General features: G+C 37.6%; 1 protein-coding gene across 2 annotated transcripts in view; it reads right to left on the bottom strand.

Moving 5' to 3' along the window:
- The window catches only part of SEPTIN9 (septin 9), a 277,162-nt gene that overhangs the window by 176,554 nt on the left and 76,518 nt on the right, over positions 1-24,090 (bottom strand). The window contains exon 1 of one of the 2 annotated variants that reach the window (XM_003768675.4): positions 20,164-20,448. The exons of the other annotated variant lie outside the window; for it this stretch is intronic. Within the exon in view, the coding sequence (XP_003768723.1) occupies positions 20,164-20,218 (55 nt within the window). The 5' untranslated portion in view covers positions 20,219-20,448. Of the gene's footprint in view, positions 1-20,163; positions 20,449-24,090 lie in introns of those variants that run through there. 2 annotated transcript variants of the gene reach the window in all.

Below are 24,090 nucleotides of genomic sequence, written 5' to 3'. Positions count from 1 at the left end.
GAAAGTAATGGAAAAGCTATCTCTGGTCCACTCTTCTCAAACAACAAACAAAAACAAAGACAGATCATCAAAAAAACTCAATCCTGCATCCCCCAGCCATCTTTTTGAGCATGATTATGAATAGTCAAGAAGAAGGACATAGATGAGTGATAATAATAATCTTGATTGGGGTTAGGGAAGAAAAAAGAAGAGAGGTACAATGACATCTTCTTGACTCCCTATCATCCATGAGGAATTTTCCCACAATGTTTGTTATTTCTATGTAACATCAACTATTCATCTTCTATTTCCAAAGCAAAAGTTCCTGGTTTCACTGTCATTAAAGGAAAAAGGAAGCCCTGGGGACAGGGGAAGCTCAAAATGGGTTTTAAAGCTTCTTGTTTTTCAGGCTTCTGAAACTTAAGGGAAATTCTTAACAACTGGGATCTGTCTTTACTCATTAGTCATTTTCCAAAGACTCAAGTCATTCTGGGTTGCCTAAAACAGATAGGGAAAATTTTTAAAAAGAGGAGTTGTCCAGAAAGAGCAAGAGAAGCAAATTGTCTGAGAAAGAATTTCAGAAGCATGAAGACACAGATACAAAATGAGAGGGGGAATATAGGACAGGAAAGGGGTCAAGGAGAAGAGATGGAGAGGAGAGAGACAGGAAGAGGTAGGAAAAAGGCAAATGAAAAGAGAAATACAAGGAGTTAGAGGGGGTTCTCTTGCATGGATAGGGCATGTAACCCTTTCGTTTCCCTGTAACTGCTGTCTTTTGCAATCTCTAGACAATAAAGCTGATTCATCTCAGAGACTGGTTAAACTCTTTCATCAAGCTTTTGCTGGACTCTCCAGAGAGTCTGGTTGTTTATATCATCCATGAAAACATGGCTGTCTTCCTAAAACTCGGGCATCAGCAGTCCCGTCAATAAACTGTAGCTTACAAGGGGTATGTCAGACCTAGCAAATCTCTTTGGATGTTCTGAATGGAATATTCTCCAGACTAAATTTAAACAGCTTGAGCATTTTAACTGCCCCATGATCCCTGGGGGAGCTAGGATTTCCTGACCTAATGGCCCATTGTTAAGAACATTTTAAAAAATCTTGTTTGGCTACAAAGTCTCCTTCTTCCCATTACACACCATGTCAGACCTCTCAAATGACATCTAAAGAGTCACTGACCATTAAGGCATCTCCTCAAGCAGGAAGCTAAATAATTCCCTAAGTCCAAAAGACTTTAAAAACTAAGGATGCTCTGGAAAGAAAGTAAAATAGACACATTTTTGTGATAGCATTATACATATGTGTGTGTGTGTGTGTGTGTGTGTATATATATATATATATATATATATATATATATATATACTAGGATAAAAGAAAAAGAAAAAAAACCAAAGACCTTTTGGAGGGATTGGCTATAATAAACCTCAGATCAGGTTCTTAACCTAAGAGCCTAATCTTCTTAACTGGAATCCACAGACCTCAAGGAGTCCACAGATAGATTTCAGGTTATCCACAACTTTTAAAAAATATTTTTATTTCTTTTCATCGTGACTAGAAACTGGAAATTGAATGGATGCCCATCAATTGGAGAATGGTTGAATAAATTGTGGTATATGAATGTTATGGAATATTATTGTTCTGTAAGAAATGACCAGCAGGATGAATACAGAGAGGATTGGAGAGACTTACATGAACTGATGCTAAGTGAAATGAGCAGAACCAGGAGATCATTATACACTTCAACAATACTGTATAAGGATGTATTCTGATGGAAGTGGATATCTTTGACAAAGAGAAGATCGAATTCAGTTCCAATTGATCAATGATGGACAGAATCAGTTACACCCAGAGAAGGAACACTGGGAAATGAATGTGGACTACTTGCATTTTTGTTTTTCTTCCCAGGTTATTTTTACCTTCTGAATCCGATTTTTCTTGTGCAACAAGAGAACTGTATGGATCTGCACACATATATTGTATCTAAAATACACTTTAACATGTTTCACATGTATGAGACTGCCTGCCATCTAAGGGAGAGGTGGAAGGAGGGAAGGGAAAAGTTGGAACAGAACTGAGTGCAAGGGACAATGTTGAAAATTTTTCAAAAATTACCCATGCATATGTTTTATCAAAAAAGGCATGATTAATTTAAAAAATCTTGTTTGGCTACAAAATCTCCTTCCTCTCATTACATACCATGTCAGACTTCTCAAATGACAGTCTGAAGTGTCATTGATCATTAAGACATCTCCTCAAGCAGGAGGCTAAGTAATTCCCAAAGTCCAAAAGACTTTAAGAACTAAGGATGCTCTGGAAAGCATTCTTTTCTAGAATATTGGACACAATTATTATTATGAATATTATTGTTTTGTAAGAAATGACTAGCAGGATGATTTCAGAAACGTCTGGAGAGACTTACATGAACTGATGCTGAGTGAAATGAGCAGGACCAGAAGATCATTATACACTTCCAACAACAATAATATATGATGATCAATTCTGATGGACGTGGCTCTTTTCAACAATGAGATGAACCAAATCATTTCCAGTTGTTCAATAATGAATAGAACCAGCTACACCCAGCGAAAGAACTATGGGAAATGAGTGTGGATCACAACATAGCATTCCCACTCCCTCTGTTTTTTTTCCACTTGCATTTTTATTTTCCTTCTCAGGTTATTTTTATCTTATTCTTAAATCCAATTTTTCTTGTGCAACAAGATAACTGTATAAATATGTATACATATATTGTATTTAACATATACTTTAACATATTTAACATATATTGGTCTACCTGCCATCTAGAGGAGTGGGTGGGGGGAAGAAGACAACTCTGAGATACCACTACACACCTGTCAGACTGGCTAGAATGACAGGGAAAGATAATGCAGAATGTTGGAGGGGAAGTGGGAAAACAGGGACACTGATACATTGTTGGTGGAATTGTGAATACATCTAGCCATTCTGGAGAGCAATTTGGAACTATGCTCAAAAAGTTATCAAACTGTGCATACCCTTTGATCCAGCAGTGTTACTACTGAGCTTATATACCAAAGAGATCTTAAAGAAGGGAAAGGGTCAAGAATATTTGTGGCAGCCCTCTTTGAGGTGTCCAGAAACTGGAAACTGAGTAGATGTCCATAAATTGGAGAATGGCTGAATAAATTGTGGTATATGAATATTATGGAATATTACTGTTCTGTAAGAAATGACCAACAGGATGATTTCAGAAAGGCCTGGAGAGACTTACACGAACTGATGCTGAGTGAAATGAGCAGGACCAGGAGATCATTATATACTTCAACAACAATACTATATGATGATCAATTCTGATGGACCTGGTCATCTTCAGCAATGAGATGAACTAAATCAGTTCCAATGGAGCAGTAATGAACTGAACCAGCTATACCCAGCAAAAGAACTCTGGGAGACGACTAAGAACCATTACATTGAATTCTCAATCCCTATATTTTTGCCTGCCTACATTTTGGATTTCCTTCACAGGCTAATTGTACAATATTTCAGCGTCCTATTCTTTTTGTACAGCAAAATAATGGTTTGGTCATATATACTTATTTTTTATTTAATTTATGCTTTAATATACTTAACATGTATTGGTCATCCTGCCATCTGGGGAGGGGGTGGGAGGAAGGAGGGGAAAAATTGGAACAAGAGGTTTGGCACTTGTCAATGCTGTAAAATTACCCATACATATAACTTGTAAATAAAAAGCTATAAAAATAAAAATTTAAATTAAAAAAAAATAAATTAACTGCCTCAGATCTTTAACATGCCAATCACCAGTTTGTTTCACAGTGGCAACAAAGTTGCATCTACTAGTAGAAGAATTAAAGACTTCTGGATCTCTGGCCCAAATCTGCCTGTGACTATTTGGGGATGGCCCTGAATATACCTTTATACATATTCACAAATAAATGCCCTATACCTCATCTACAGAAGACTAAATGATGATTAATAATTATATACTGTTTTATAGTTATCAAAATACTTTACATACACTATCTTTTTCAAGTCTTGCAACAACCGTGGAAATATTTGTTTAATAACCTGCAACTTTTGCAGAAAAGTTGCAGAATATGCAACTTTTGCATATTCTACATATAAGACAACTGAGACATATAGTATGAGAAAGAACCTAACTTGGTCCACAAATCAACCACATATCTATAAATGTTAAAAAGTTAAAAAGATCTTAAAAATGAACTGTTCCAATTTCCTTTCCCCAGTTTACATAGGAGGAAATACTGATAAAAAATATCAAGAATGAGAAATAACGGCATGTCAAAGAATTAATCCAGAGCCTTGTAAGTAGCACTTAATTAGGACATTATTATTTCTCATTCAGTGGAAGAGTTAGACTGCAGACATATGCTAATCAGATGCTATAGCTAGTCTAATTAATGCCTCTTATAGCACAGCTAAATGATTTATAACGAATGTAGAAAATAGAGAAAATCAAATGAAAGTGGTATAAAGCTAGGAGAGTGACATAAAATTGGAAGCCTGATAAGGGTATATAAATGCTAGAAATGTCAATAGAATTGGGCAATCAAGTATGGTTTGGGTTTGTTCAGTTTTTTTCAGAATATCCTAGAAAAGGTAGGATACCGATAGATAATCAATTATAAGTTGAGCAAGTTCTTTCCATTATTCTTTTTCAAGGCAACCAAGTTTTCCATGAAGATAATTTCTCAGCATCTTTTATGATTAGCAATATCTAACTTATCCATAGTGCTTTTCTATGTTAAGCTTTACATATTATGCTTTCTAGAACTACAAAGCAGCTCCTTACAAATATTATCTTTTGTTCCTCACAACAACCCCGTAAGCTATTATTATCCCTATTTTACAGCTGAAGAAACTAAACAGAGCTCAATTGGCTAAGGCTAGGCATCAAAAAGCACTATGACAAATAATTTGATTGAGTGTTTGAAGATTATAGAAGAAGGCAGTGGGAAATGACAATATCTAGCTAGTATACACAGGAAAACACATAAATGTCATATTTCCCAATTAAAGGTTAAAGTAACAATGAAAAAGAAACTTGCAGAAAAGAATTAAGAAAACAAAAGCATATCAAAATTCTAGACTTCCTTTGTCAACAATTAAAAGTAAATGTTAAAAAAGGTTAAAGAGTCAGATGCAGTACAAAGAATAAAATAAGAAATTCAACAACAAAAACTTGACGGGAGAGTCTTAAAAAGAAAAAGGGAAAAGAAAAGAGCCAAGCAGATTTCCCAAAGAAAGAAAATGAGGAAAATTTTTATATGTCTATCTATAGGGTTCTAAGAAATCTAACAATGAAATTAGCAAAAATCTAAAGATTGTCAAGGTTATTGTGAAAAAAGACAGAATGGCCATACCAAGGAAAGTTAGTAAAACTATCTTTTCTGCAAAACTGGAAAGCAGTGGTAGAATTATGACCTGTCCAACTGTTCTGGAGAATAATTTAGAATAATGCCCAAAAGGTTATAAAATTGTGCATACCCTTTCACCCAGGAACACCACTACTGGGTCTATATCCCAAGGAGTTCAAAAGAAAAGTGAAATGACCTAAATGTGCAGAAATATTTATAGCAATATTGTCTGTTGGCAAAAAATTAGAACTTGATAGGATGCCCATCAACTAGGGAATGGCTGAACAAGGTGTGACATATGATGTATTACTATTAGGTATTTCTTAAAATGATAAGGAGGATAGTTTCAAAATAACTTGTGAAAACACAGAAGCTGATGCAAAGTAAAGAGAGCAGAAACAAGAAAGCATTGTATACAAAAACAGCTATATTGTAATAATGACCAACTGTGAAAGAACTGATGAGCCATGATCATTTCAAAGATCCTATGATGAAAAATGCTATCCATCTCCAGAGTGAAAACTGATGAACTAACACAGTACAAATTGAAGCAGATTTTTTCACTTTCTGTTTCTTGCTTTTTTTTGCAACATGACTTCACATGTATAATGGGTATCATATCGCTTGCCTTTTCAATAGATGGAGGACAAGCTGGAAAGAATGAATTTGGAACTCAAAATTTAAAAATGAATGTGTAAAAAAGCGAAACAAAATTATAATTTTTCAAAGATTATCCAGATATGATGAGATTTTTAGTTACAGGTTCAAATGACAGCACATGAATTAACAGCAAAAAAATCTACTAAGTTCCTCTCAAATGTAAACCTAAAAATTACCCCAAAATGAGAATACTAGTGACCATTGTAAATGTAAGCCAATTATGTTTTTATGTACTTTGTACAAAGTATTCACAGCTTGGATAACACCAACAACAAAAATCTTTTGACGCTTAAAATGTATGTGTGTGTGGGTATGGGTGTGGGTGTGTTTTGAGAGGGAGAGGGAGGCTGAGGGGCAAAAATAGTGTGTCAAAAAGTCCCAAGGATGTAAAAAAAATTTTTGGAGTTTGGAGATTGTCAAACAAGATATCCAAAAGTACAATAATATAAATTATTATTTTCAAAGCCTTGGACCCAAGTTAATACTCATGCCTTAGTTATACATAGCAAATATATAAAAGTGAATCAAATATAGTGAAAACACTAGAGTATTTAATGTCCAAGTGAAAAACTAGCCTGTATTTGAAATATCCCAACAACTCACTGATAGCAGAAAACAGCTCATGTAAAAGGTGGAATTTTTCAAGGAGATATTTGAAGCACCCTATGATTCTGATTCACCTAAAACCATTACCATCTCTCCCAACTTAAGTCTAAGTATTCTCAAGAATGATTCCTTCATTAATTTGGAAACCAAACAAAAACATCTTTTTATTGACTACTGTATAAGGATGACATCGATCTACATGGGTCCAATGAAAATCATATTAAAATAGAATCTTTCTTAACAATTTCAAAATGTTCTTTGGACTAGAAAAATATGAAATTATTAACCAAAACCATACTGAAGCAATGAATGAAGGTGATTCCTAAAACCACCTTGGCATCTTCCAGGTGAGATAATTGTGCATAAAGATATCAAGGAAAAGCATGTGGCTGCATACACTAAAAGTATTAACTGCTATTTTGAAATCAAAGATGAAAATGAAGAACTTGCCAAAAGCATATACAAAAAGATCATACAAGTTTTTTACATGCCTGAATATCAATATCTTACCCTGTATCTCATATCCATCACCTATCTGACAGGTGATAAATAGTATTCTTCATTGTTAGCACTTAAGAATCATAGCTAATCAAGACAATGTTCAGAGTTGTTTAATCTTTCAAAATAAATTTCTTTACAATGTTTTAGTCATTGTATAAATTGTTCTGCTTCTGTTCATTTCACTATGTAGCAATTCATTCAACTCCCAATGCTTCTCTGAATCTGTCCCTTTTTTCATTAATAGCACAATAATATTCATTAATTCATACAATAAGTATTTATTAAGCAACTATCATATGGCAGGTGCCATGTAAATTCTGGAGATACAAAGAGAAGCAAAAGACAGTCCTTGACCTCAAGGAATAATAATTTAGCAGGCTATCATTATGTGTATGTATGTACTCATGCATGTACATATGTTTTTTGTCTTTGTATGTATGTGTATGTGTATGTATGTATGTGTGTGTGTGTGTGTGTGTGTGTATATCACAACCTCCCCAGCCATTCCTCAATTGAAAACCCACCCTTATTTTCCAGTTCTTTGCTTTTTAAAAAATGTTGTAATATATGGGTTCTTTATCTTTCATTTCTTTGAGGGAGGCTTAGTAGTATTATTGAGGCTTCAGGTCCAAATTGCTCTCCAAAATCTATGGTCCACTTCACAGCTTAACAAACATTATATTAGCATGTTTATACTCTCACAACACCCTCTAATATTTGTCATTTTCTGGTTTTGTGATCTTTTACCAATCTATATAAGTAAATATGCCAATCTGATAGATATAAAGTAGTCCCTTAGAGTTGTTTTTTTGTTTTGTTTTGTTTTTTTAGTTTGCTTTTCTCTTACTAGTGAGTTGAAATATTTTTCATCTGGTATTAATATTTTGGATTTTTTCCTTTAAGAAGTCCCTATTCATATTTTTTGATACTTTATCTATTGAGGATTGTCTCCTGTTCTTATAAATTTAAACCAATTCCCTACCCTCAGAGAGCAGACATTTGTCAGAAAAATTTACTGAAAAACTTTTTCCCAGTTAACTGTTCTCCTAATTTTATCTGCATTGATTCTGTTTATGCACAATTTTATATAATTAGAGTTGTCCATTTATCTTATGGGATCCTTTTTACCCCTTGTTTAACCAAAAAAATCTTTCATCTTCCATAGGATATAAAGAAAACCAGGTCATAGTCTACAAGCTCATATTATTACAAATAAAAACAATAGTCCCCATATATTTATTTAGCCTTTTAAGATTTTGAAAGCATTTTCTTCAAATCAACTTTCTGAGGCAAGAGCAAAAATAGTATTCCCATTTTAAAGAAACTAAGACTCAGTTTAAAAGATGAATCCAAGGTAATATAACTATTGAATATCAGAACCGGTAGGTATTGTTATAGTTATTGTTGGTCAGTCATCTCTCTTTGGGATCCCATTTGGAGTTTCTTGGCAAAGACACTGGAGTAGTTTGCCATTTCCTTCTCTAGGTCATTTTACAAGAAGCATGGCAGGTTAAGTAACTTGCCCAAGATCATACTGCTAATAAGTGTCTGAGGCCAGATTTCTCCAAAGCACCATCTAGCTGGAAAGTAAACCTATGCAATCTTGACTCCCAAGTCCAGTGTCATATTGCTTCTATGTATTCTTTGAATCCATATAGTTCTCTTTGTGACATTCTATTCATCATATCTTAAGAAGAAATGTCAGTAGAGGATCATCATCAAATACCAATATTTGAGTGCCTAACACATACAAGTGTTAGACTAGTAAGACATAAGTCCCTGAGCGCAAAAGATTTATCATTCAACAAAGTTTGTTTTTCTAATCATGGAGACAGACTTGAACTAAACTCATCATGTGACCAATTGCATGCTCATCTTGTGACCAATAGCAAGCATCCTTTGACTAAAGGGATCAATCAATAAACATTTGTAAATCCCCTACTGTGTCAGGCATTGTGCTAAGTACTGATGAGGCAAAAGGTCCTGCTTTCAAGAAGTTTAGAATCTGTTTTCCTTCTCAGGTTTTTTTCTTTCTAGATTTGATTATTCTTGTGCAGCAAAATAACTGTATAAATATGTATGTATATATATATATATGTATGTATATTGGATTTAACATATGTTTTAACATATTTAACACCTGCCATTTAGGGAAGAGGGTAGGAGAAAGTAGGGAAAAATATGGAACAGAAAGTTTTGCAAGGGTCAATGTTGAAAAATTACCCATGCATATGATTTTGTAAATAAAAAGCTTTAATTTAAAAAAAGCAAAAAAAAATTTAAAGAGAGCTGGAAAGGAAAAAAAAATTAGAATCTAAAAAAAGAGTGTTATAAATAATAATGTTAGTCACTTGCTTGGTTGTTGGCCTTCATTTTCATAGAGAACCAAACTAATATCACTAGTTAGAGTCAAGTTAGTCTGTGCAGCTATGGTTGATCAGACTAATATAAAGCTCATAATGCTCTGCCACAGATTGGATACAAATAGTCCCCATGAAAATTTGGGGTGGATTCTTCAGCTTTGCACATTCTGCATTTCTTCTGAACTAATTCAATTCTGTTTTGTTCATAGAGCATAATACCTTCTCTGATGAGGGTACCCCATGCTGGATGGTCCTGTACAAGATCTCCCATGTCATGCAATCAATTCTAAATTTCTTGAGAGACCTTGAGTGTCCTCGTGTCACTTTTTCTGATCACCCTGTGAGTGTATGCCCTATGTAAGTTCTCCATACTTTTGGCAAGTGTATATTTGGCATTTGAACAATGTGGCCAACCCAATGAAGTTGTGCTGTCTTCAATAGAGTTTGAATGCCTGGCAGTTTAGTTCAAAAATAGACCTCAGTGTCTGGTATCTTACCCTGCCAGGTAATCTTCAGAACCTTCCTAAGATAATTCAAACAGAACTGATTCAATTTCCTGTATGGCACTTACTATCCAGGTTTCACAGGCATAAAAACAAGATCAGCACAAATGCTTGTGTAAACCTTCAGTCTGGTAGTCAATCTAATAATCTCTTTCTTCTACACTAAGCTACCTCTGGCAATGTATGCGTTAACCTCATTATCAATGTGTACATGCTTGGAAAGTATACAGCCAATGTAAGTGAACTTATCCACTTATTCAAAACTTCTCCATTTGCTATCATTGTATGATAGTTCCATATACAAATGGTATAGTGCTGATTAATGAAGATATCTGTGTTATCTTGGTGTTAATTGTTAGGTCAAAATTAGCATTAGCAACAGAGAATCTAGCCATACCTTGTTCCATCTCAGCTTCAGAAACTTTACTGATCATCTTCAAACAAAAAAACATGTACCAACACGCCCTCCACTTTAGTCTTGGTTTATAGACGTTTGTCTATAAATTGAAGAATTTATCATCAGTGCAGTAATTGACTTTGATGTAAGTCACCTAACTCTGTCTGCCTCAGTTCCTCACCCGGCAAACTCCGATTTTTTTTTCCCAAAAACCTCAAATGGGATCACAAAGTCAGTTGTAACTGAAAAATGGACCAAAATAAAATAAAATAAAAAATAAAAATAATAACTAACATTTACATAACACCATGTTTTACAATTACTGTCTTACTTGATCCTATTATCCCCATTTCACAGATGAGGAAACTAAGGACTTGCCTAGGGTCATATGGCTAGTAAGTGTCTGAGGGCAAGAAATGGAATTTAATGAATCACCTCAAATAGGACCCAGCCTACAGCTTTGATTTCATTAGCACCATGCTTTAATGAATTGAGCCAGCTGAGTAGAGATATTAATGTTTGCTTTGTCCAGCTTCTAGGGTTAGCACCGTGTGCAATTAGGCTTTGAAAAATGCTTTGTAATAAAGATGATGAGCCTACCCAGCATGGATCTTTGTGAGCAAAAGCATAAGCCAACTCCCTGCAGTCAGTTCTTTTCAGAAACACTAGCAAACAAAACCACAAGCAGGCTGCCTGTCTACAAGCTTCCTTTTCTCCACAGAGTTTTCTGAGCCATTCCCCAGCATATATGTCACTGCTCTCAACTATCCTTGCCAAGGTCCAGGCTCTAGGCACTACACTGACAGGGGGGCTGTTGTTCTAGCAGTCTGAGGTTGGGGAGAGGGCACAGATTCTGCCATAGGGCCACGAAGAATGGGAACAGCGAAACTGATACAATGGTCATCTTAAAATTAGAAGAGCTGTTCAGCCCAAATCACTAAAACTTGGCTCTGCAAGTGACTGCATATGTGTGTGAAACCTGGTGAGCCAGATTTGGCAAACAGGGTAGTTAAAGAGGGGAATGCTTTTGCTGCTTAATACAGGTACATGTCTCCCAGCTACCTCCTTCATACTTGACCTGTTTTAATTATCATCCAACTAGTCCTTCACAAGCAGGCACAATTTCTTACAAATTCCAATAGGTTAGTAACTATCTCTTTTTAAAAAAAAAATACTGAAATGCTTAATTGTAGCTTCAAAATCCCCTTGTTTAAATATCCTATATCATAGTAAGCCTATTTGCTGTTCCCTGAAAATAGCCAATCCTTTCCTACATTATATAACTGCTCTGTTCTCCCAACATTTAAACAACCTCTCTGTTCTAATCCAAATTATATCCCTTCTCCTCATTCCGAACTTTGCTTTTGAGACCCTCTTCTTCCAGAAAGCTGCTCCAAGTCAATCTGATGTGATTCTAGTCATTCATATTATAGCCATTTTCTCCTAGATGCCCCTGAGTCCCTGCCAACCTCCCTGTTGTTGTCTCTCTCTTCCTAATATTTGGCTGTTGTATTTATATCTGTATTAGTCTGTTAGAGAATTTCCTTCTGAGAATTGCCATGTGTGCCATGTCAGCTGGTAGGGTGGACCCAAGAGGTAGAAGGGGGCTTGGCCTCTGAGGCAGGAGGTTGTGTCTTACAGGTATTTCCTTGAGAAGCCCAGGGGTGTGTCCTCTTGATAGATCTTTTCATAGGACACAGCACTAACTCCAGGTGTCTCCCTTCTGGATCCACCTACGCAGAGCTGAGTGGGCTAGACACAGAGTAATCCCAGAGGAGAGTAAATATAAATGGCCAGCTTTGCCATAGGCAAAAAAAGAGAAGGATGTAAAGAGAAGCAGACATGTAGAGAGATTCAGAGAGAGAGGCAGAGACATACATACACTTGCTCTTGCTTCCTGCTAACCCCTGCTGAGATTACCAATAAAAAAAAAAAAAAAAAAAAAAAAAAAATGCTGTTTGGCACTTTAACATCAGCTTATCTCCATATCTATCTGGGGAAGATTGTTATGTGTGGCCCTGACAATCAGTAGCTTCTGTGAGGGAGGTTACATTAGTCAAACTGGTTGTGTACACATTTCTCTGGATACTGGTGTATTTGGTCATTTCTATGTGTACAGTATCTCTCATATGCATGCCCTACACTCTATCAACACAATCACCATTCTAGTCTCCACTTTAAACTACTACTAAAATAGCTCTTAATTAGGCTCCCTGACTCAAATCTCTCCCAACTCCAATTCAACTTGCTCACAATTGCCCAAGTAATTTTCTTAAAGCATAGAGAAGACTATCACCCCTCTCTTCAATAAACTCCAATGGTTCTCTCTATGCCCAAATATAAGCTTTTCTGCCTGGTATTTAACAGATCTTTACCACCTGGCTTGATCCTACTTCTCCAGTCTCCTTACACATTACTCCCCACATTCTATAAAGTCCAATCACACTGGCTTATTTATTATTCCATATAAATAATACTCCATATCCATGTTTTTGTCCTGGCTAGCACCCATTGTTGGAAGGGTTTTCCTCTTCATCTCCACCTTTGAGAATTTTTTGGCTTCCTTTAAAACTCAGATCAGGTGGTAGAGTAAGCAAGGACTGTTTCATTTTTATTTTTGGATCCCCAAGGCAAGTACAAGTATTTAATAAGTTTTTACTGATTGATACGCCTCAAAACATGTTCAGCTTTTACTCAATAGACTGTCAACTTAAGGATAAGTACATTAACAATGACTGCACTTTGTAGATAAAGTATTCTGGAAATTCTGGGATCTTGACATATACTTTATTGCTTCACCTTTTAGAATCTCTAAGCCTTTCCAACAACCCTGAAGCTGAATTTTTTTATATGTGTTGTCTCCCCTGATTAGAGGTTCTTGAGCTTCTTGAGATGGCGTTGTTGCATTCTAAAAATTTGTATCCTCGGTGTTTATTGAAATGCTTGGCACACAATAAAAACAAAAATACTGATTCATTTATTCATTCATCTGATATAAAAAAACAGACAAGTACCTTCAGAAAAATGAATGTAGAGATTATAGATCTGGGTATAAATTTTTTTTTCTGCATCTCCATAAGAAAATTATGAACTACATCAGAAACTTTGTTTAAAATTTAGACCAACTATATTCTCAGCACCTCTTTCACTTACTATTAACCTAAAATAGTAACCTAAAAAAAAGGAAATAAGGTTATTCTGCCATGACTTATTCTTGATGAATCCACCATACTGACTTCTTAGAAGTAACTCCTTCCCTTTCTTGATATTTGACAAACACTTAATTAAATGAAGCTTTTGTAGACTATTTTTTTGAAAACTGGGACATTTTCCTTTCTCCAATTTTGTAATACTTCTCCCAATTTCAATAATCTTCTAAGTATCATTGACTTTCTCAGCAATCATATCTGCCAATTCTTTCAGAACCCAAGGATGTAGTTGAACCAGCTGATCTCAATTCATCAAGAACAGCTATATGCTCTATGATTTACAGTTTTTAATCTAACTTGGGCAGCAAGGTGGCATAATGGATAGAATGCTGGACCCGGAATCAGGAAGATTTGAGTTCAAACCCATCATCAGACAATTTGCCTTAGTTTCCTCAATTGCAAAATGGGAATAATAACAGCATTCACCTTCCAGGATTGTAGTAAGAAACAAATGAGAAATATTTGTAAAGAGCTTAGCACTGTGTCTGTCACCTAGTAAGCACTTAATAAATGCTTGTTTCCTTCCTTCCAGAGTTCCTGTAACCCAAAAAAAAAAATCCATTTCAGCCATCTCAATCATGCACTCCTCTGAACTTAGATAAAATAGTCTTCACACAGCAAATATAAGTTATTGCTTTTCCAACTTTTAACTTAATAAGATCCATCAGTATCTGCACTCCATCAGTGCAGCCCGGAATAACCCAAGATCTTTTGTATACCACATAGGGCAGAGAAAGAAGCAATAAGCATTTATTAAGCATGTATTATGTGCCAAGCACTGTGCTAAGCATTTTACAAATACTACTTCACTTTCATCCTAGAGGTAGATCCTCTTATAATTCCCATTTTGCAGGTAAGGAAACTGAGGCAGAGGTTAAGTGACATGCCCAGAGTACAACAGCTAAACATGGTCTGAGTCTGGATTTGACATTTAAGGGGATTCTTCCTGCCTCCTGACTCAAGACCCAATATTCTATCTTTTGTGCCATCAGGTTATCTTATTAGAGGCTTCCAGTCATAAACAAAGGAAAATACTCCCCAATTCTCTCTCCCTCTCCCCACCCCCCGACATTGTGCAGTCAGTCACCCTGTCTCATAAGCATATCAGCTTAACAGACAAGATCAATCAGAAAAAAAGAACAAATCTTGGAAATAGGCCAGAGTCAAAATCCCAAGTCATTTTCACTTTCTGGGTTCTAGTTTACTTAGCTATATTTTCTAATACCTACTTCTATACTTGCACTAACTACTTCATAAAGCAGTTTTTAAGAAAGTGCTTTGTAAGCTATAAAGTGGCACATTAAATGCAAGCTGTTATTAGCATGGTTATCATTTTGGTAAAGGATAAAACACAGGAGACCCATTCAAAAAAAACACTAAGGAAAATGACAAAAGTTAACATTCTTCCTGTATCTATATTTAATTCATTGCTTAGATCAAGGGCCATCAGAATTCCAATATTCCACTTTAAAGAAAAGGAAATGGCACAAATGAAAAGGTTGGCAGTAACCTCAGAAGCCACGCATGTATCAATGTCAGTTATCCTTTGGATCTTCAGGAAGCCAGGTGCAGACAACAGATGAAGCAAAAATGATTGATGGAACTTCAGAGAAATTCTGTGGAATAACATCTTAATGATACTTCATTTAGCAAATATAGGATGGAAGGTGAATATAGGATGAAAAGCCAAATGAGAGGGCTCTCTCTTGGAAAGGGAAATAAAATGGTTTCTGGGATGCTGGGTTATAGATAAACCCCTGCTGCTTCAATTCCTCTCTCCCAAAAAGAAACAGGTAAAAGGCATATGTTTAACTCAGGATGCTGAGTAAATTCTTGAGTTCTGATTTAGGGGAGTCCTATGCTTTATAAAAATGATTACATATTCCAATTTACCCAGAGCAATTGACCAGTCAGTGTTCTCCAAATGACTACTTCAATGCTTGTTTCTGAAATTTCCCCAAGGAACCTATTGCTCAATACTTTGATGTTGTGGTACAACAATTCAACTTCTTGAATGAAAGATTTGATTTCTAAGAGGCCACTTAAGAATCATTTTCTTCTCCCAATTAATAAGAATTCATAAGAGTTAGCAATTATGTTTAGAAGAATTTCACATGTTTAACCTATGTTGGATTGCTTGGTATCTTTGGGAGGGGGAAGAAAGGGAGAAAAATTTGGAACACAAGGTTTTGCAAAGGTAAATGTTAAAAAATATTTTTGCATATATTTGGAAATATATATAATTTTTGCTAAAGCAATTGGGGTTAAGTAACTTGCTCAGGGTCTTAGTTAGGAAATATTAAATGTCTGAGGCTGAATTTGAACTCACGTCTTCCTGACTTCAGGGCTGGTGCTGTATCCACTGTGCTATCTAGCTGCCCTAAAGTAATATTTTTTTTAAAAGAGTTAGCATTTACATAGTGTTTGGAGGTCTGTCAAATGTTTTTAATGATCATAGAAGACAGCCTTATTGTGATAGGATCTACAATTATTCCCATTTTATAAATAAGGAAAATGAGACTTGGGAAACTTAAAGGACTTGTTAATAATCACCTATTATTTCTTCCATGTGAAAAATTCCTGGAGGAGCAGCTAGGTAGCACAATGGAAGGAAGGGAGAGGGAGAGAGGGAGGGAAGGAGGGAGGGAGGAAATTCCTTCAATAGATTCAGATGTATAAATTATCAACTGATCTACTAAGGGTACTAAGAACTTGGAGTACCAAGAGATTGAATCATTTGCTCATAGTCACACAGTCAGCATATGTCAAGAGATAAAACTTAACCAAGTCTTCTTGACTCCTATTTACTACTCCAAATTGCCTTTCCATAGAAAAATCTTCCCCAAATACCCTTTCATTTCCTTTCATTACCTGATTAAGAATCTGCATTCTCTATGTTTTATCTTTGTTTGCATCAAGGCTTTTTTTCATGGCTCTTTCAGCCATGGTCTCACTTTACTTAGGCAACACCTTTTCTCAGTGTTCTTCACTCATTAAAATGGGCTTTCCCCATATTATCTCCCAAATATAACATGCTCATTCCCATTTCCACATGTTTTCTTCTGTGTGAAATGTCTTCCTAACTCCTCTTCAGAAATTCATCCCACACTGTCTCTAAGCTCTACTTCAATGACTACTTGCTCCATATAGGTATTTCATGAAAGTCTGGTGACTTGAAATCTAATCTCAGATTTATTATTAATTAGTTACGCGAACCCAAGAAAGTCACCAATCTCTTCTGTGCCTCACTTTCCTCATCTGTAAAATGGAATTGTATCAGATGATCTCAAAGGTTCTTTCCAGCTCTGGTTCATGGCTCTATGATTTTATTGAAGCCTTCTTCCCTCATCTATAGCCCTTAAGAGTTATATCATTACATTCAGACCATATACTTTATCTATTTTATTATCTCCTGAAAACAGAACTAATTCAATTGTTCCTTGTATTCCCAGCTCCTATTTAGCACTATGTTTGTTAAATGGAACTGGGTTATATAATATATATAATTATTTGTCCTTTAGTCATTACATCTAATTTTTTCTTGTTCCACCAACATTCAAATTGCCTTCTATTTCTTCAGAGAAAGCATCACAAAGTGGAGAGTGCTAGATCTGTAGTTTAAGAATCTGGCTTCTAATCTCTGGTTCTCTGACTTAGTATGTATATCACCTCAAGCAAGTCGCTCTATCTCTGTGGGCTTCATTTTCCTCTTTTGTAAAATGAGAGTTAGAAGAAATTACCTCAAAAATCCCTTCCAGCTCCAAACCTATGGTCCTATTATTCTTCCAAACCACTAATTTTAGCGCTGAATAGATAATAGTACTTTATTGCCCCTGATCTTTGTTGTTGTTTTTGTTTAGTTTTGTCCAAATCTTCATGATCTATTTAGGGTTTTCTTGGCAAAGACACCAGAGTGGTTTACCATTTCCTTCTCCAGTTCATTTTACAGATGAGGAAACTAAGGCAAGCACAACTAAATGACTTACCCAGGGTCACACAGGCCAGATTTAACTCTAATCTTAATGACTCTAAGCTTGAGGCTCTACCCACTGTGCCACTTAGCTACCCTGAGTCAAAAGGAACCATGTTCAAATTCTGTCTCTGCTGCTACTCACACAAACTTGGTTAAGCCACTTAATATCTGTAAGCTTGTTTCCTTATGTGTAAAATGAAAGTTGTACTAGCTGATCTTAAAGATCCCATCAAGCTCCAAATTCTAAGATTCTATGGAAAGAGCTCCCCAACTATTTCACAAAAACTGTCTCTTAAGAAGTCATATTCTTGCACTGTGAGACTGGAGAAGGTCTCCTGAAAGACATCCAAAGATAATTGACAACTTTCTCCAGATAGGGTTACGTATTAGAGTTTGAGAAGCAAACAAGCTGGGAAAGAGCTTTGTCCTTCTAGGGGTATCCATTTATCTCCAGCCAGCATTAGCCCTAATCAGAAGCCAAAGAGGAAGTCAGTCACCTATGACAGGATGTTGCAAAGCCACTCCTACCCCAAATCACGCCCCCACTAGCCTCCTATAGTACCACCTTTCCTTCCTATTTCGCCTCAAATTCCCTGAGGATTAGACAATAAAAGCGGGCAGTTAGTACAGGGAAAAAGAAAAAGTGTCATTTTCAACTAGCCTGTTCCAATCAGCACATAGTAGAGTTAAGACTTCAGACTGTTAGAGCACAGAGAAGTACCGTAAAGATCAGTGAGTCGCCACCCTCCAGTCCTGCACCCTTGATTTACAAATAAGGAAAAAAGAAACTTAAAGAAGCAAGTCAATTTGTTTAAAGCCACAAAATTAATTAGTGAGTCAGGTTCAGAACCTAGATCTCTGGGTATCCATTTTATTGTTCTTCCCACTTGAACGACTGTAAGTTTCAGTAAATGCAAAGCGGCAAAAACAATTTTGCATGACTGAGAGACAGAATGGGACAGAACTAGGAAAGGTAGATCTGAGTGATAATGTACCCAACCAAGGTTGACTGCCACAGTAAAGGAGGAACTTTAAGACCAATTTTGCCTAGAGATCCAGAAATTCCCCTCTATGATGAGTAGTGATGCAATCCTCTCAGAAAAAATACCCACTCCATTAATTCAAAGTAATATATGTTAATTTTCATGATTTACAAAAGTCCCCACATTATTACATCTATACAATTTCTCCCAATAGCAGAAGTTTCTTCCTTCTTCTTGCTTACTCAGTCAGTCTCCACCAGGCACTTCCCAAACCAGAAACTATTTGACTGACTTCAGTATTGACTTTGTCACAAGGCAATGTCCTGGAGACATCTAAACCAGATGGTTTATATGTTATAGGATTTAAAGCCTAAGAAAGACGTTGGATGATTCTAGTCTAATCTCCTATTCTATAAATAAGAAAAGGAAGTCAATGACTTGTCCAAGTTCACATAAAGCAGAAGAATTGGAATGGGATCTTTTCAACCTTCTATGTGGAATTCCACTATACCATATTATCTCCAGACAGGATCTCAAAAACAATTTATTAAAAGATAGAGTAGGCAAAAACTAGAGGGGCTACCACATCACACTACCCCAAGATGTGTCTAGATCTTTACAAAGCAGTGGCCCTCACTCTGAGACACACACACAGATACAATAGAAAACGATGGAATGCTCTCTACTTAGAAAACTTCGCATTTATCTTCGAGGATTTGCAACTTTTCTGCGAAGAAACAAACCGACAAGAATACATATTTGTGCCACGAGGACTGCGTCTCGTACAAATGACTTCAACACGGACTCCCACTAACAGGTATTGGAAAACTTGGAGACTGGTATTTTCAGACCGGCATATATCATCCTCTCCCGCTTCAGACCCCTTCAGAATGGATAGATTGGCCTCTAAATCCCAATTTCCACCCAGAGCCTTGGGGAGACTGCGCAGTGTGCTTAGCTCAGGCTAAGAAACTCCAGTTAAATCCTTGCCCCATCCTAAAAAATGTACATCCCCAATCCCCCCGAAGCACAGGAACAATTCTGAGTCCAGCAGCATTCCCCCGGGGCTTGAGCTTCAGCCCCCACAACTCCCAATCTCTGCAGCAGCTGAGTCCCGGAACAGAGTGGAGGAGGGGAAGAAGGGGGAAGAGAAAAAGGAAGGGGGAGGGGGAGGCTGAAGGTCCTGGATCCATGCAGATTAGTCCTCTGGATGCCAGCTAAAAGAGTAGAGAGGGATGGAAAGCAGACACTTAGAGGGGATATATGCCTGGTAAGAGTCTTGGTGCTACACACCGTTGAATCCAGTAAACGCATAAAACCCAGCAATAAACCTGGGAAGAGGAAACTGGATAGTTTGTAGCGGGTGGAGAACAAACGTATCGGTTAAGTGCGCAAGTGTGTATCTATCTCCTAAGGCTCTAAGTGTGAGGGCTTCCTTCAAGTCCCCCACCTCCCCACTCATTCCCCAAGTTTGAGCACAGGAGATCGGGCCAGGCTCTTCTTTGCCGACTCCCCATCCGAGGGGCTGCAGGACCTGGCGGGAACTGGAGCTTGGGGGGAAGGGGGGAAAAGGAGGAACTATCTGGAGTTGATCGGCTGGTCACCCACCTTCGAAGTCCGAGATGATCCCGTCCAGCTGTGCATTGACCGTGGGGTCCGACATGTTGGCTTGAGAGAGATGTCTAGGGACTGGTTTAGAAGAAGCCCTTACCCTCACCCCCGGCCGAGCCCAGAGCGCCGGCCCGGGGGCTGGCTGCCCAAGATCCTAGCTGTGCGGAGCTCGCTCGCACTCGTTCGCTCGCTCTCAGAGCGCCCCTCAGTCACTGGATCCGGGTGAATGATTGCAGGAGGAAAGCGGTCGCCGCCCCGCCTCTCGCTTCTCTAGCTCTCCTCCCCGCTCCTCAGCCCGGCCTCCTCGCCCGTCTGGCAGTCAGGATCAGGTTCCAGCCCCCAAAGCCCAGCCCCCTCTGCTCCCCCACTGGCTGCTCCACCTGCCCGTCAAAACTGCCCCGGACCCAGGGGCTAAGGGCTGGAAGCTGATCCGCGCCAGAGCCCACCGAGTCGCCGGCTGAAAGAGGGATCAGCTGGGAACACTGAGGAAGAGCGCGGGTTCTTTTGTGGGGCGCATCTCCCCCCAACCTTTCCCGTAGTAGGCCAGGCCGCGGTCTTAGAGGTAGAAATGGGGAGGCAGTGACCCAAAGCTCTGCTCCCCACTCTCCTTCCCCCCCGCCCGTAAACCTGAGCGCCGCCTGCCATCCTGCTGGGGCCAGATGTGGGCGGATGTGGAAGAGCAGGCCCCAGACCGGGGGGGGGGGGACGGGGACTGTGTGTGTGTGTGTGTGTGTGTGTAAGTGGGGGGGGGGGGAGTTTGGGGCAAACGGAGTGTGGAGAAAGGAAGAGGACAGGGGAATATCTACAACCTGGACTTGCCCCTTCAAACGTAACCTAATCGACGGGGATTTTCTTAATAAAACTGCAAAGTTAGGAACAGAGCTGCTCCCTCGTGCTAAAAAGTCTTCCCAAAGGATAATCATGCCTGACGATATACACTCATACCAACCTCATCTTTGTCCATGAATGAGGGGGAATTTTTTTTGGGGGGGTCAGGTTCGAAAGAGAGCTCGGTTTGGTCTGAACCTACAAGGTAGGCAATTCACTGGACATATTTACATTATTCTATTCTAGAGAGCTGAATGTTCCTAAGACCTGGTAATGCCTTGGCTCTCTGTCCAGAGTACGGGCTGCCCCACTGCTGGAGAGATAATGAGGGGTTATCAGGGGTCCTCAAACTACGGCCCGCGGGCCAGATGCGGCAGCTGAGGACGATTATCCCCCCTACCCCGGGCTATGAAGTTTATTTAAAGGTCCACAAAACAAAGTTTTTGTTTCTACTGTAGTCCGGCCCTCCAACACTCTGAGGGACAGTGAACTGGCCCCCTATTTAAAAAGTCTGAGGACCCCTGGTACGATGCTTCATCTAATTATGCACTTTGGAGTTCATATTGAAATCTGCCAGTTGATAATGTTATCACTCACCAAAAATTTACCTATCTGTAAACAACCTGAACCCCACCAGAGAGAAATACAAGTTCCTTACGAATGGGGAGGGACTGGACTCTCTTCCGCTCTCTCTGTCTCCTCCTTCTCTTCTTCCTTCTCCCCTTCCCCTTCCATTTATTCCCCCCACCCCATCCCAGGCACCTAATGCTTTTCATGAAGTAGGAGTTTTATTCTTGTTTGGTGAATGCAATGGGAAGTTTCTTAGCACGCTCTTGCTTTTTCCAGCTGCTTCTCCTTGTTTCCTAGAAGCACGGAATAGGGGTATGCACACTTCGTCATTTTTCAGGGTGTAATTCTAATTGGGGTGGAATAAGAGATACTTTTAAACATTACTTTTATAAAAGCATATAATCCTAATGCAAAGAATTTTTTCTCTTTATGGCATGTATTTATTTTTGTGATAAATCTTAAGGTTTAAAACTTGTAACAAACAACAATAAGGTGGCAAACTTTCAGAATGTCTAAGGCATACAAATCTTTTATCTCAATTATGTGTGAGATATGTGTATTTATTATGCTTTTCTATTACCTTCCTAGACAGAGATATATAGGTCCTCAGCCTATCATTAGGCAAACAACACACACGCCCACAAACACATTGTTACACATAGGAAAGGGTTTTTCAGTCAATCTACAAATGAGAAGCTTTTTTTCTCTCCACAGTCATCATTCTTGAGCACCCTGCCCACCAGCATCATCCCATAAACATACAGTTATACAGTGAGAATAGCCTGAATTAGGCATCAGAAAGCCTACATTCCAATCTCAGCATTTCTAATAACAGGTGTGTGACCATAGGCAAGTCACTTAAGCTTTTTCACCCTATTTCCTGACTTGTAAAATGAAGAGGGATTGGATTTGATCACTAACTCCTATATTTATTTGTCAAAAAAGACTTGGGCTTTTCATTTTTAATGCAATCTTGTTTGTAGATCACCTTCATTTCCCAAAACATTTTACTTCGTCTCCCTCCCAGAAAGCTTTCTCTTATGATAAAAAAAAAAAAGATATTTCAGTAAAAATATCCAACACATCACCTAAGGAAGGCATCAATGCCCTACTGTTCTACTATCATAATGCCCTAACCCCTCTGCAAAGAAGAGAGAAATATATCTTTTCTTCAGGGCTAAGTTTAATTAAAATCCTACAACATTCAGTTTCCATTGTTATCCATTTTGCCATATATACTATTTTCAAAATTATGAAATTTATCTGATTCTGTTTATTTTATATTCATTTGGAAGTCAGAAGATATTCTGAATTTTTTATATTCATCATTTTTTACAGTACAATCTGAGCATTGCTTACAATTCTTTGTTACTAAAAAATAGTGTATATTCAGCCTTTCATTTTACCTTTCATCTATTAAAGAGTATATACCCAAGTTTGGGATCCTTTCAATCAAAGGATATGAATCACTTTTTTAGCATAATCCAAAATTACTTTCCAGAATGGTTGGACCAATTCACATCACAGTTCTAGCAAGAATGACTATCCTCATTCTTGCCAATTTTCTGAGATTGAGGTAAAGCCTTGACATTGTCTTGATTTACATGTCTTTTTATTATTGCTTGTAGTAATATTTCATATAATTGTTAACATCAAAGTTCACAATTTTTTTTAAGAGACTTGAAATACTTTGCTAGAATATTAAGATATATTTGCTGGTCTTGGAAGTTTAGAAAATAGATTTGAAATATTTTTGGAATACAAGTGAGGGAACAAGGAGACATTCTGAAGAAAAACAAAATTAAGCCTCTATATATAATGAAAAAAATTATTGTAATGAATAAATTACAATGGATCCTGGAATTTTAGAGCTTGAAGGGACAATGGAGATCATTTAATTCAATTCCTTCATTTTTCAGATGAGAATCAAAGACCTAAAAGTCTACTAATCTGTCCAAGATTACCTGGCAGTCAATCATTCGGTGAATAAATATTTACAGAGCACTTATTGTGTGCTTTGCACCTAAAAGTACAAAGAAAATCAAATATACTGTCCCTAGCCTCAAAGAACTTACATTATAAAAAAGAGACAACATACAATGAATTTACATCCAAGTTATATACAGTGTCTCAGAAGAAAGGCACTACCACTAGGAGAGAATGAGCAAAGGCCTCCCTGTAGAAAGTGTGATTTGAAGTTTGGGAAGCCTTGGATATAGAAGTAAGGAGTGAGATCACCCCAGGCACAGACAACAGGCACTAAAAATACAGAGATGGGAGCTTTATAGAGAGCAGCAAAAAGGTGGGTATCACTGGATAAAAAAAAAATATGCAAAGGAGTAACATTTAAAAAGACTAGAAAGATAGGAAAATATCATCAGGTTATGGACAGCTTTAAATGACAGAGGAGTTTATACTTGATCCTAGAAGCAATAGAAAGCCATGAGAGTTTACTGAGAAAAGGTGAGACATCGTCATACTTGGGCTTCAGGAACATTAATTTGATAGCTAAAGGAAGGAAAAGAC

Source organism: Sarcophilus harrisii, chromosome 4 (assembly GCF_902635505.1).
Source record: "Sarcophilus harrisii chromosome 4, mSarHar1.11, whole genome shotgun sequence".
NCBI lineage: Eukaryota > Metazoa > Chordata > Mammalia > Dasyuromorphia > Dasyuridae > Sarcophilus > Sarcophilus harrisii.
The sequence above is the reverse complement of the archived record's forward strand: the minus strand, read 5'-3'. Positions and strand labels throughout refer to the sequence as shown.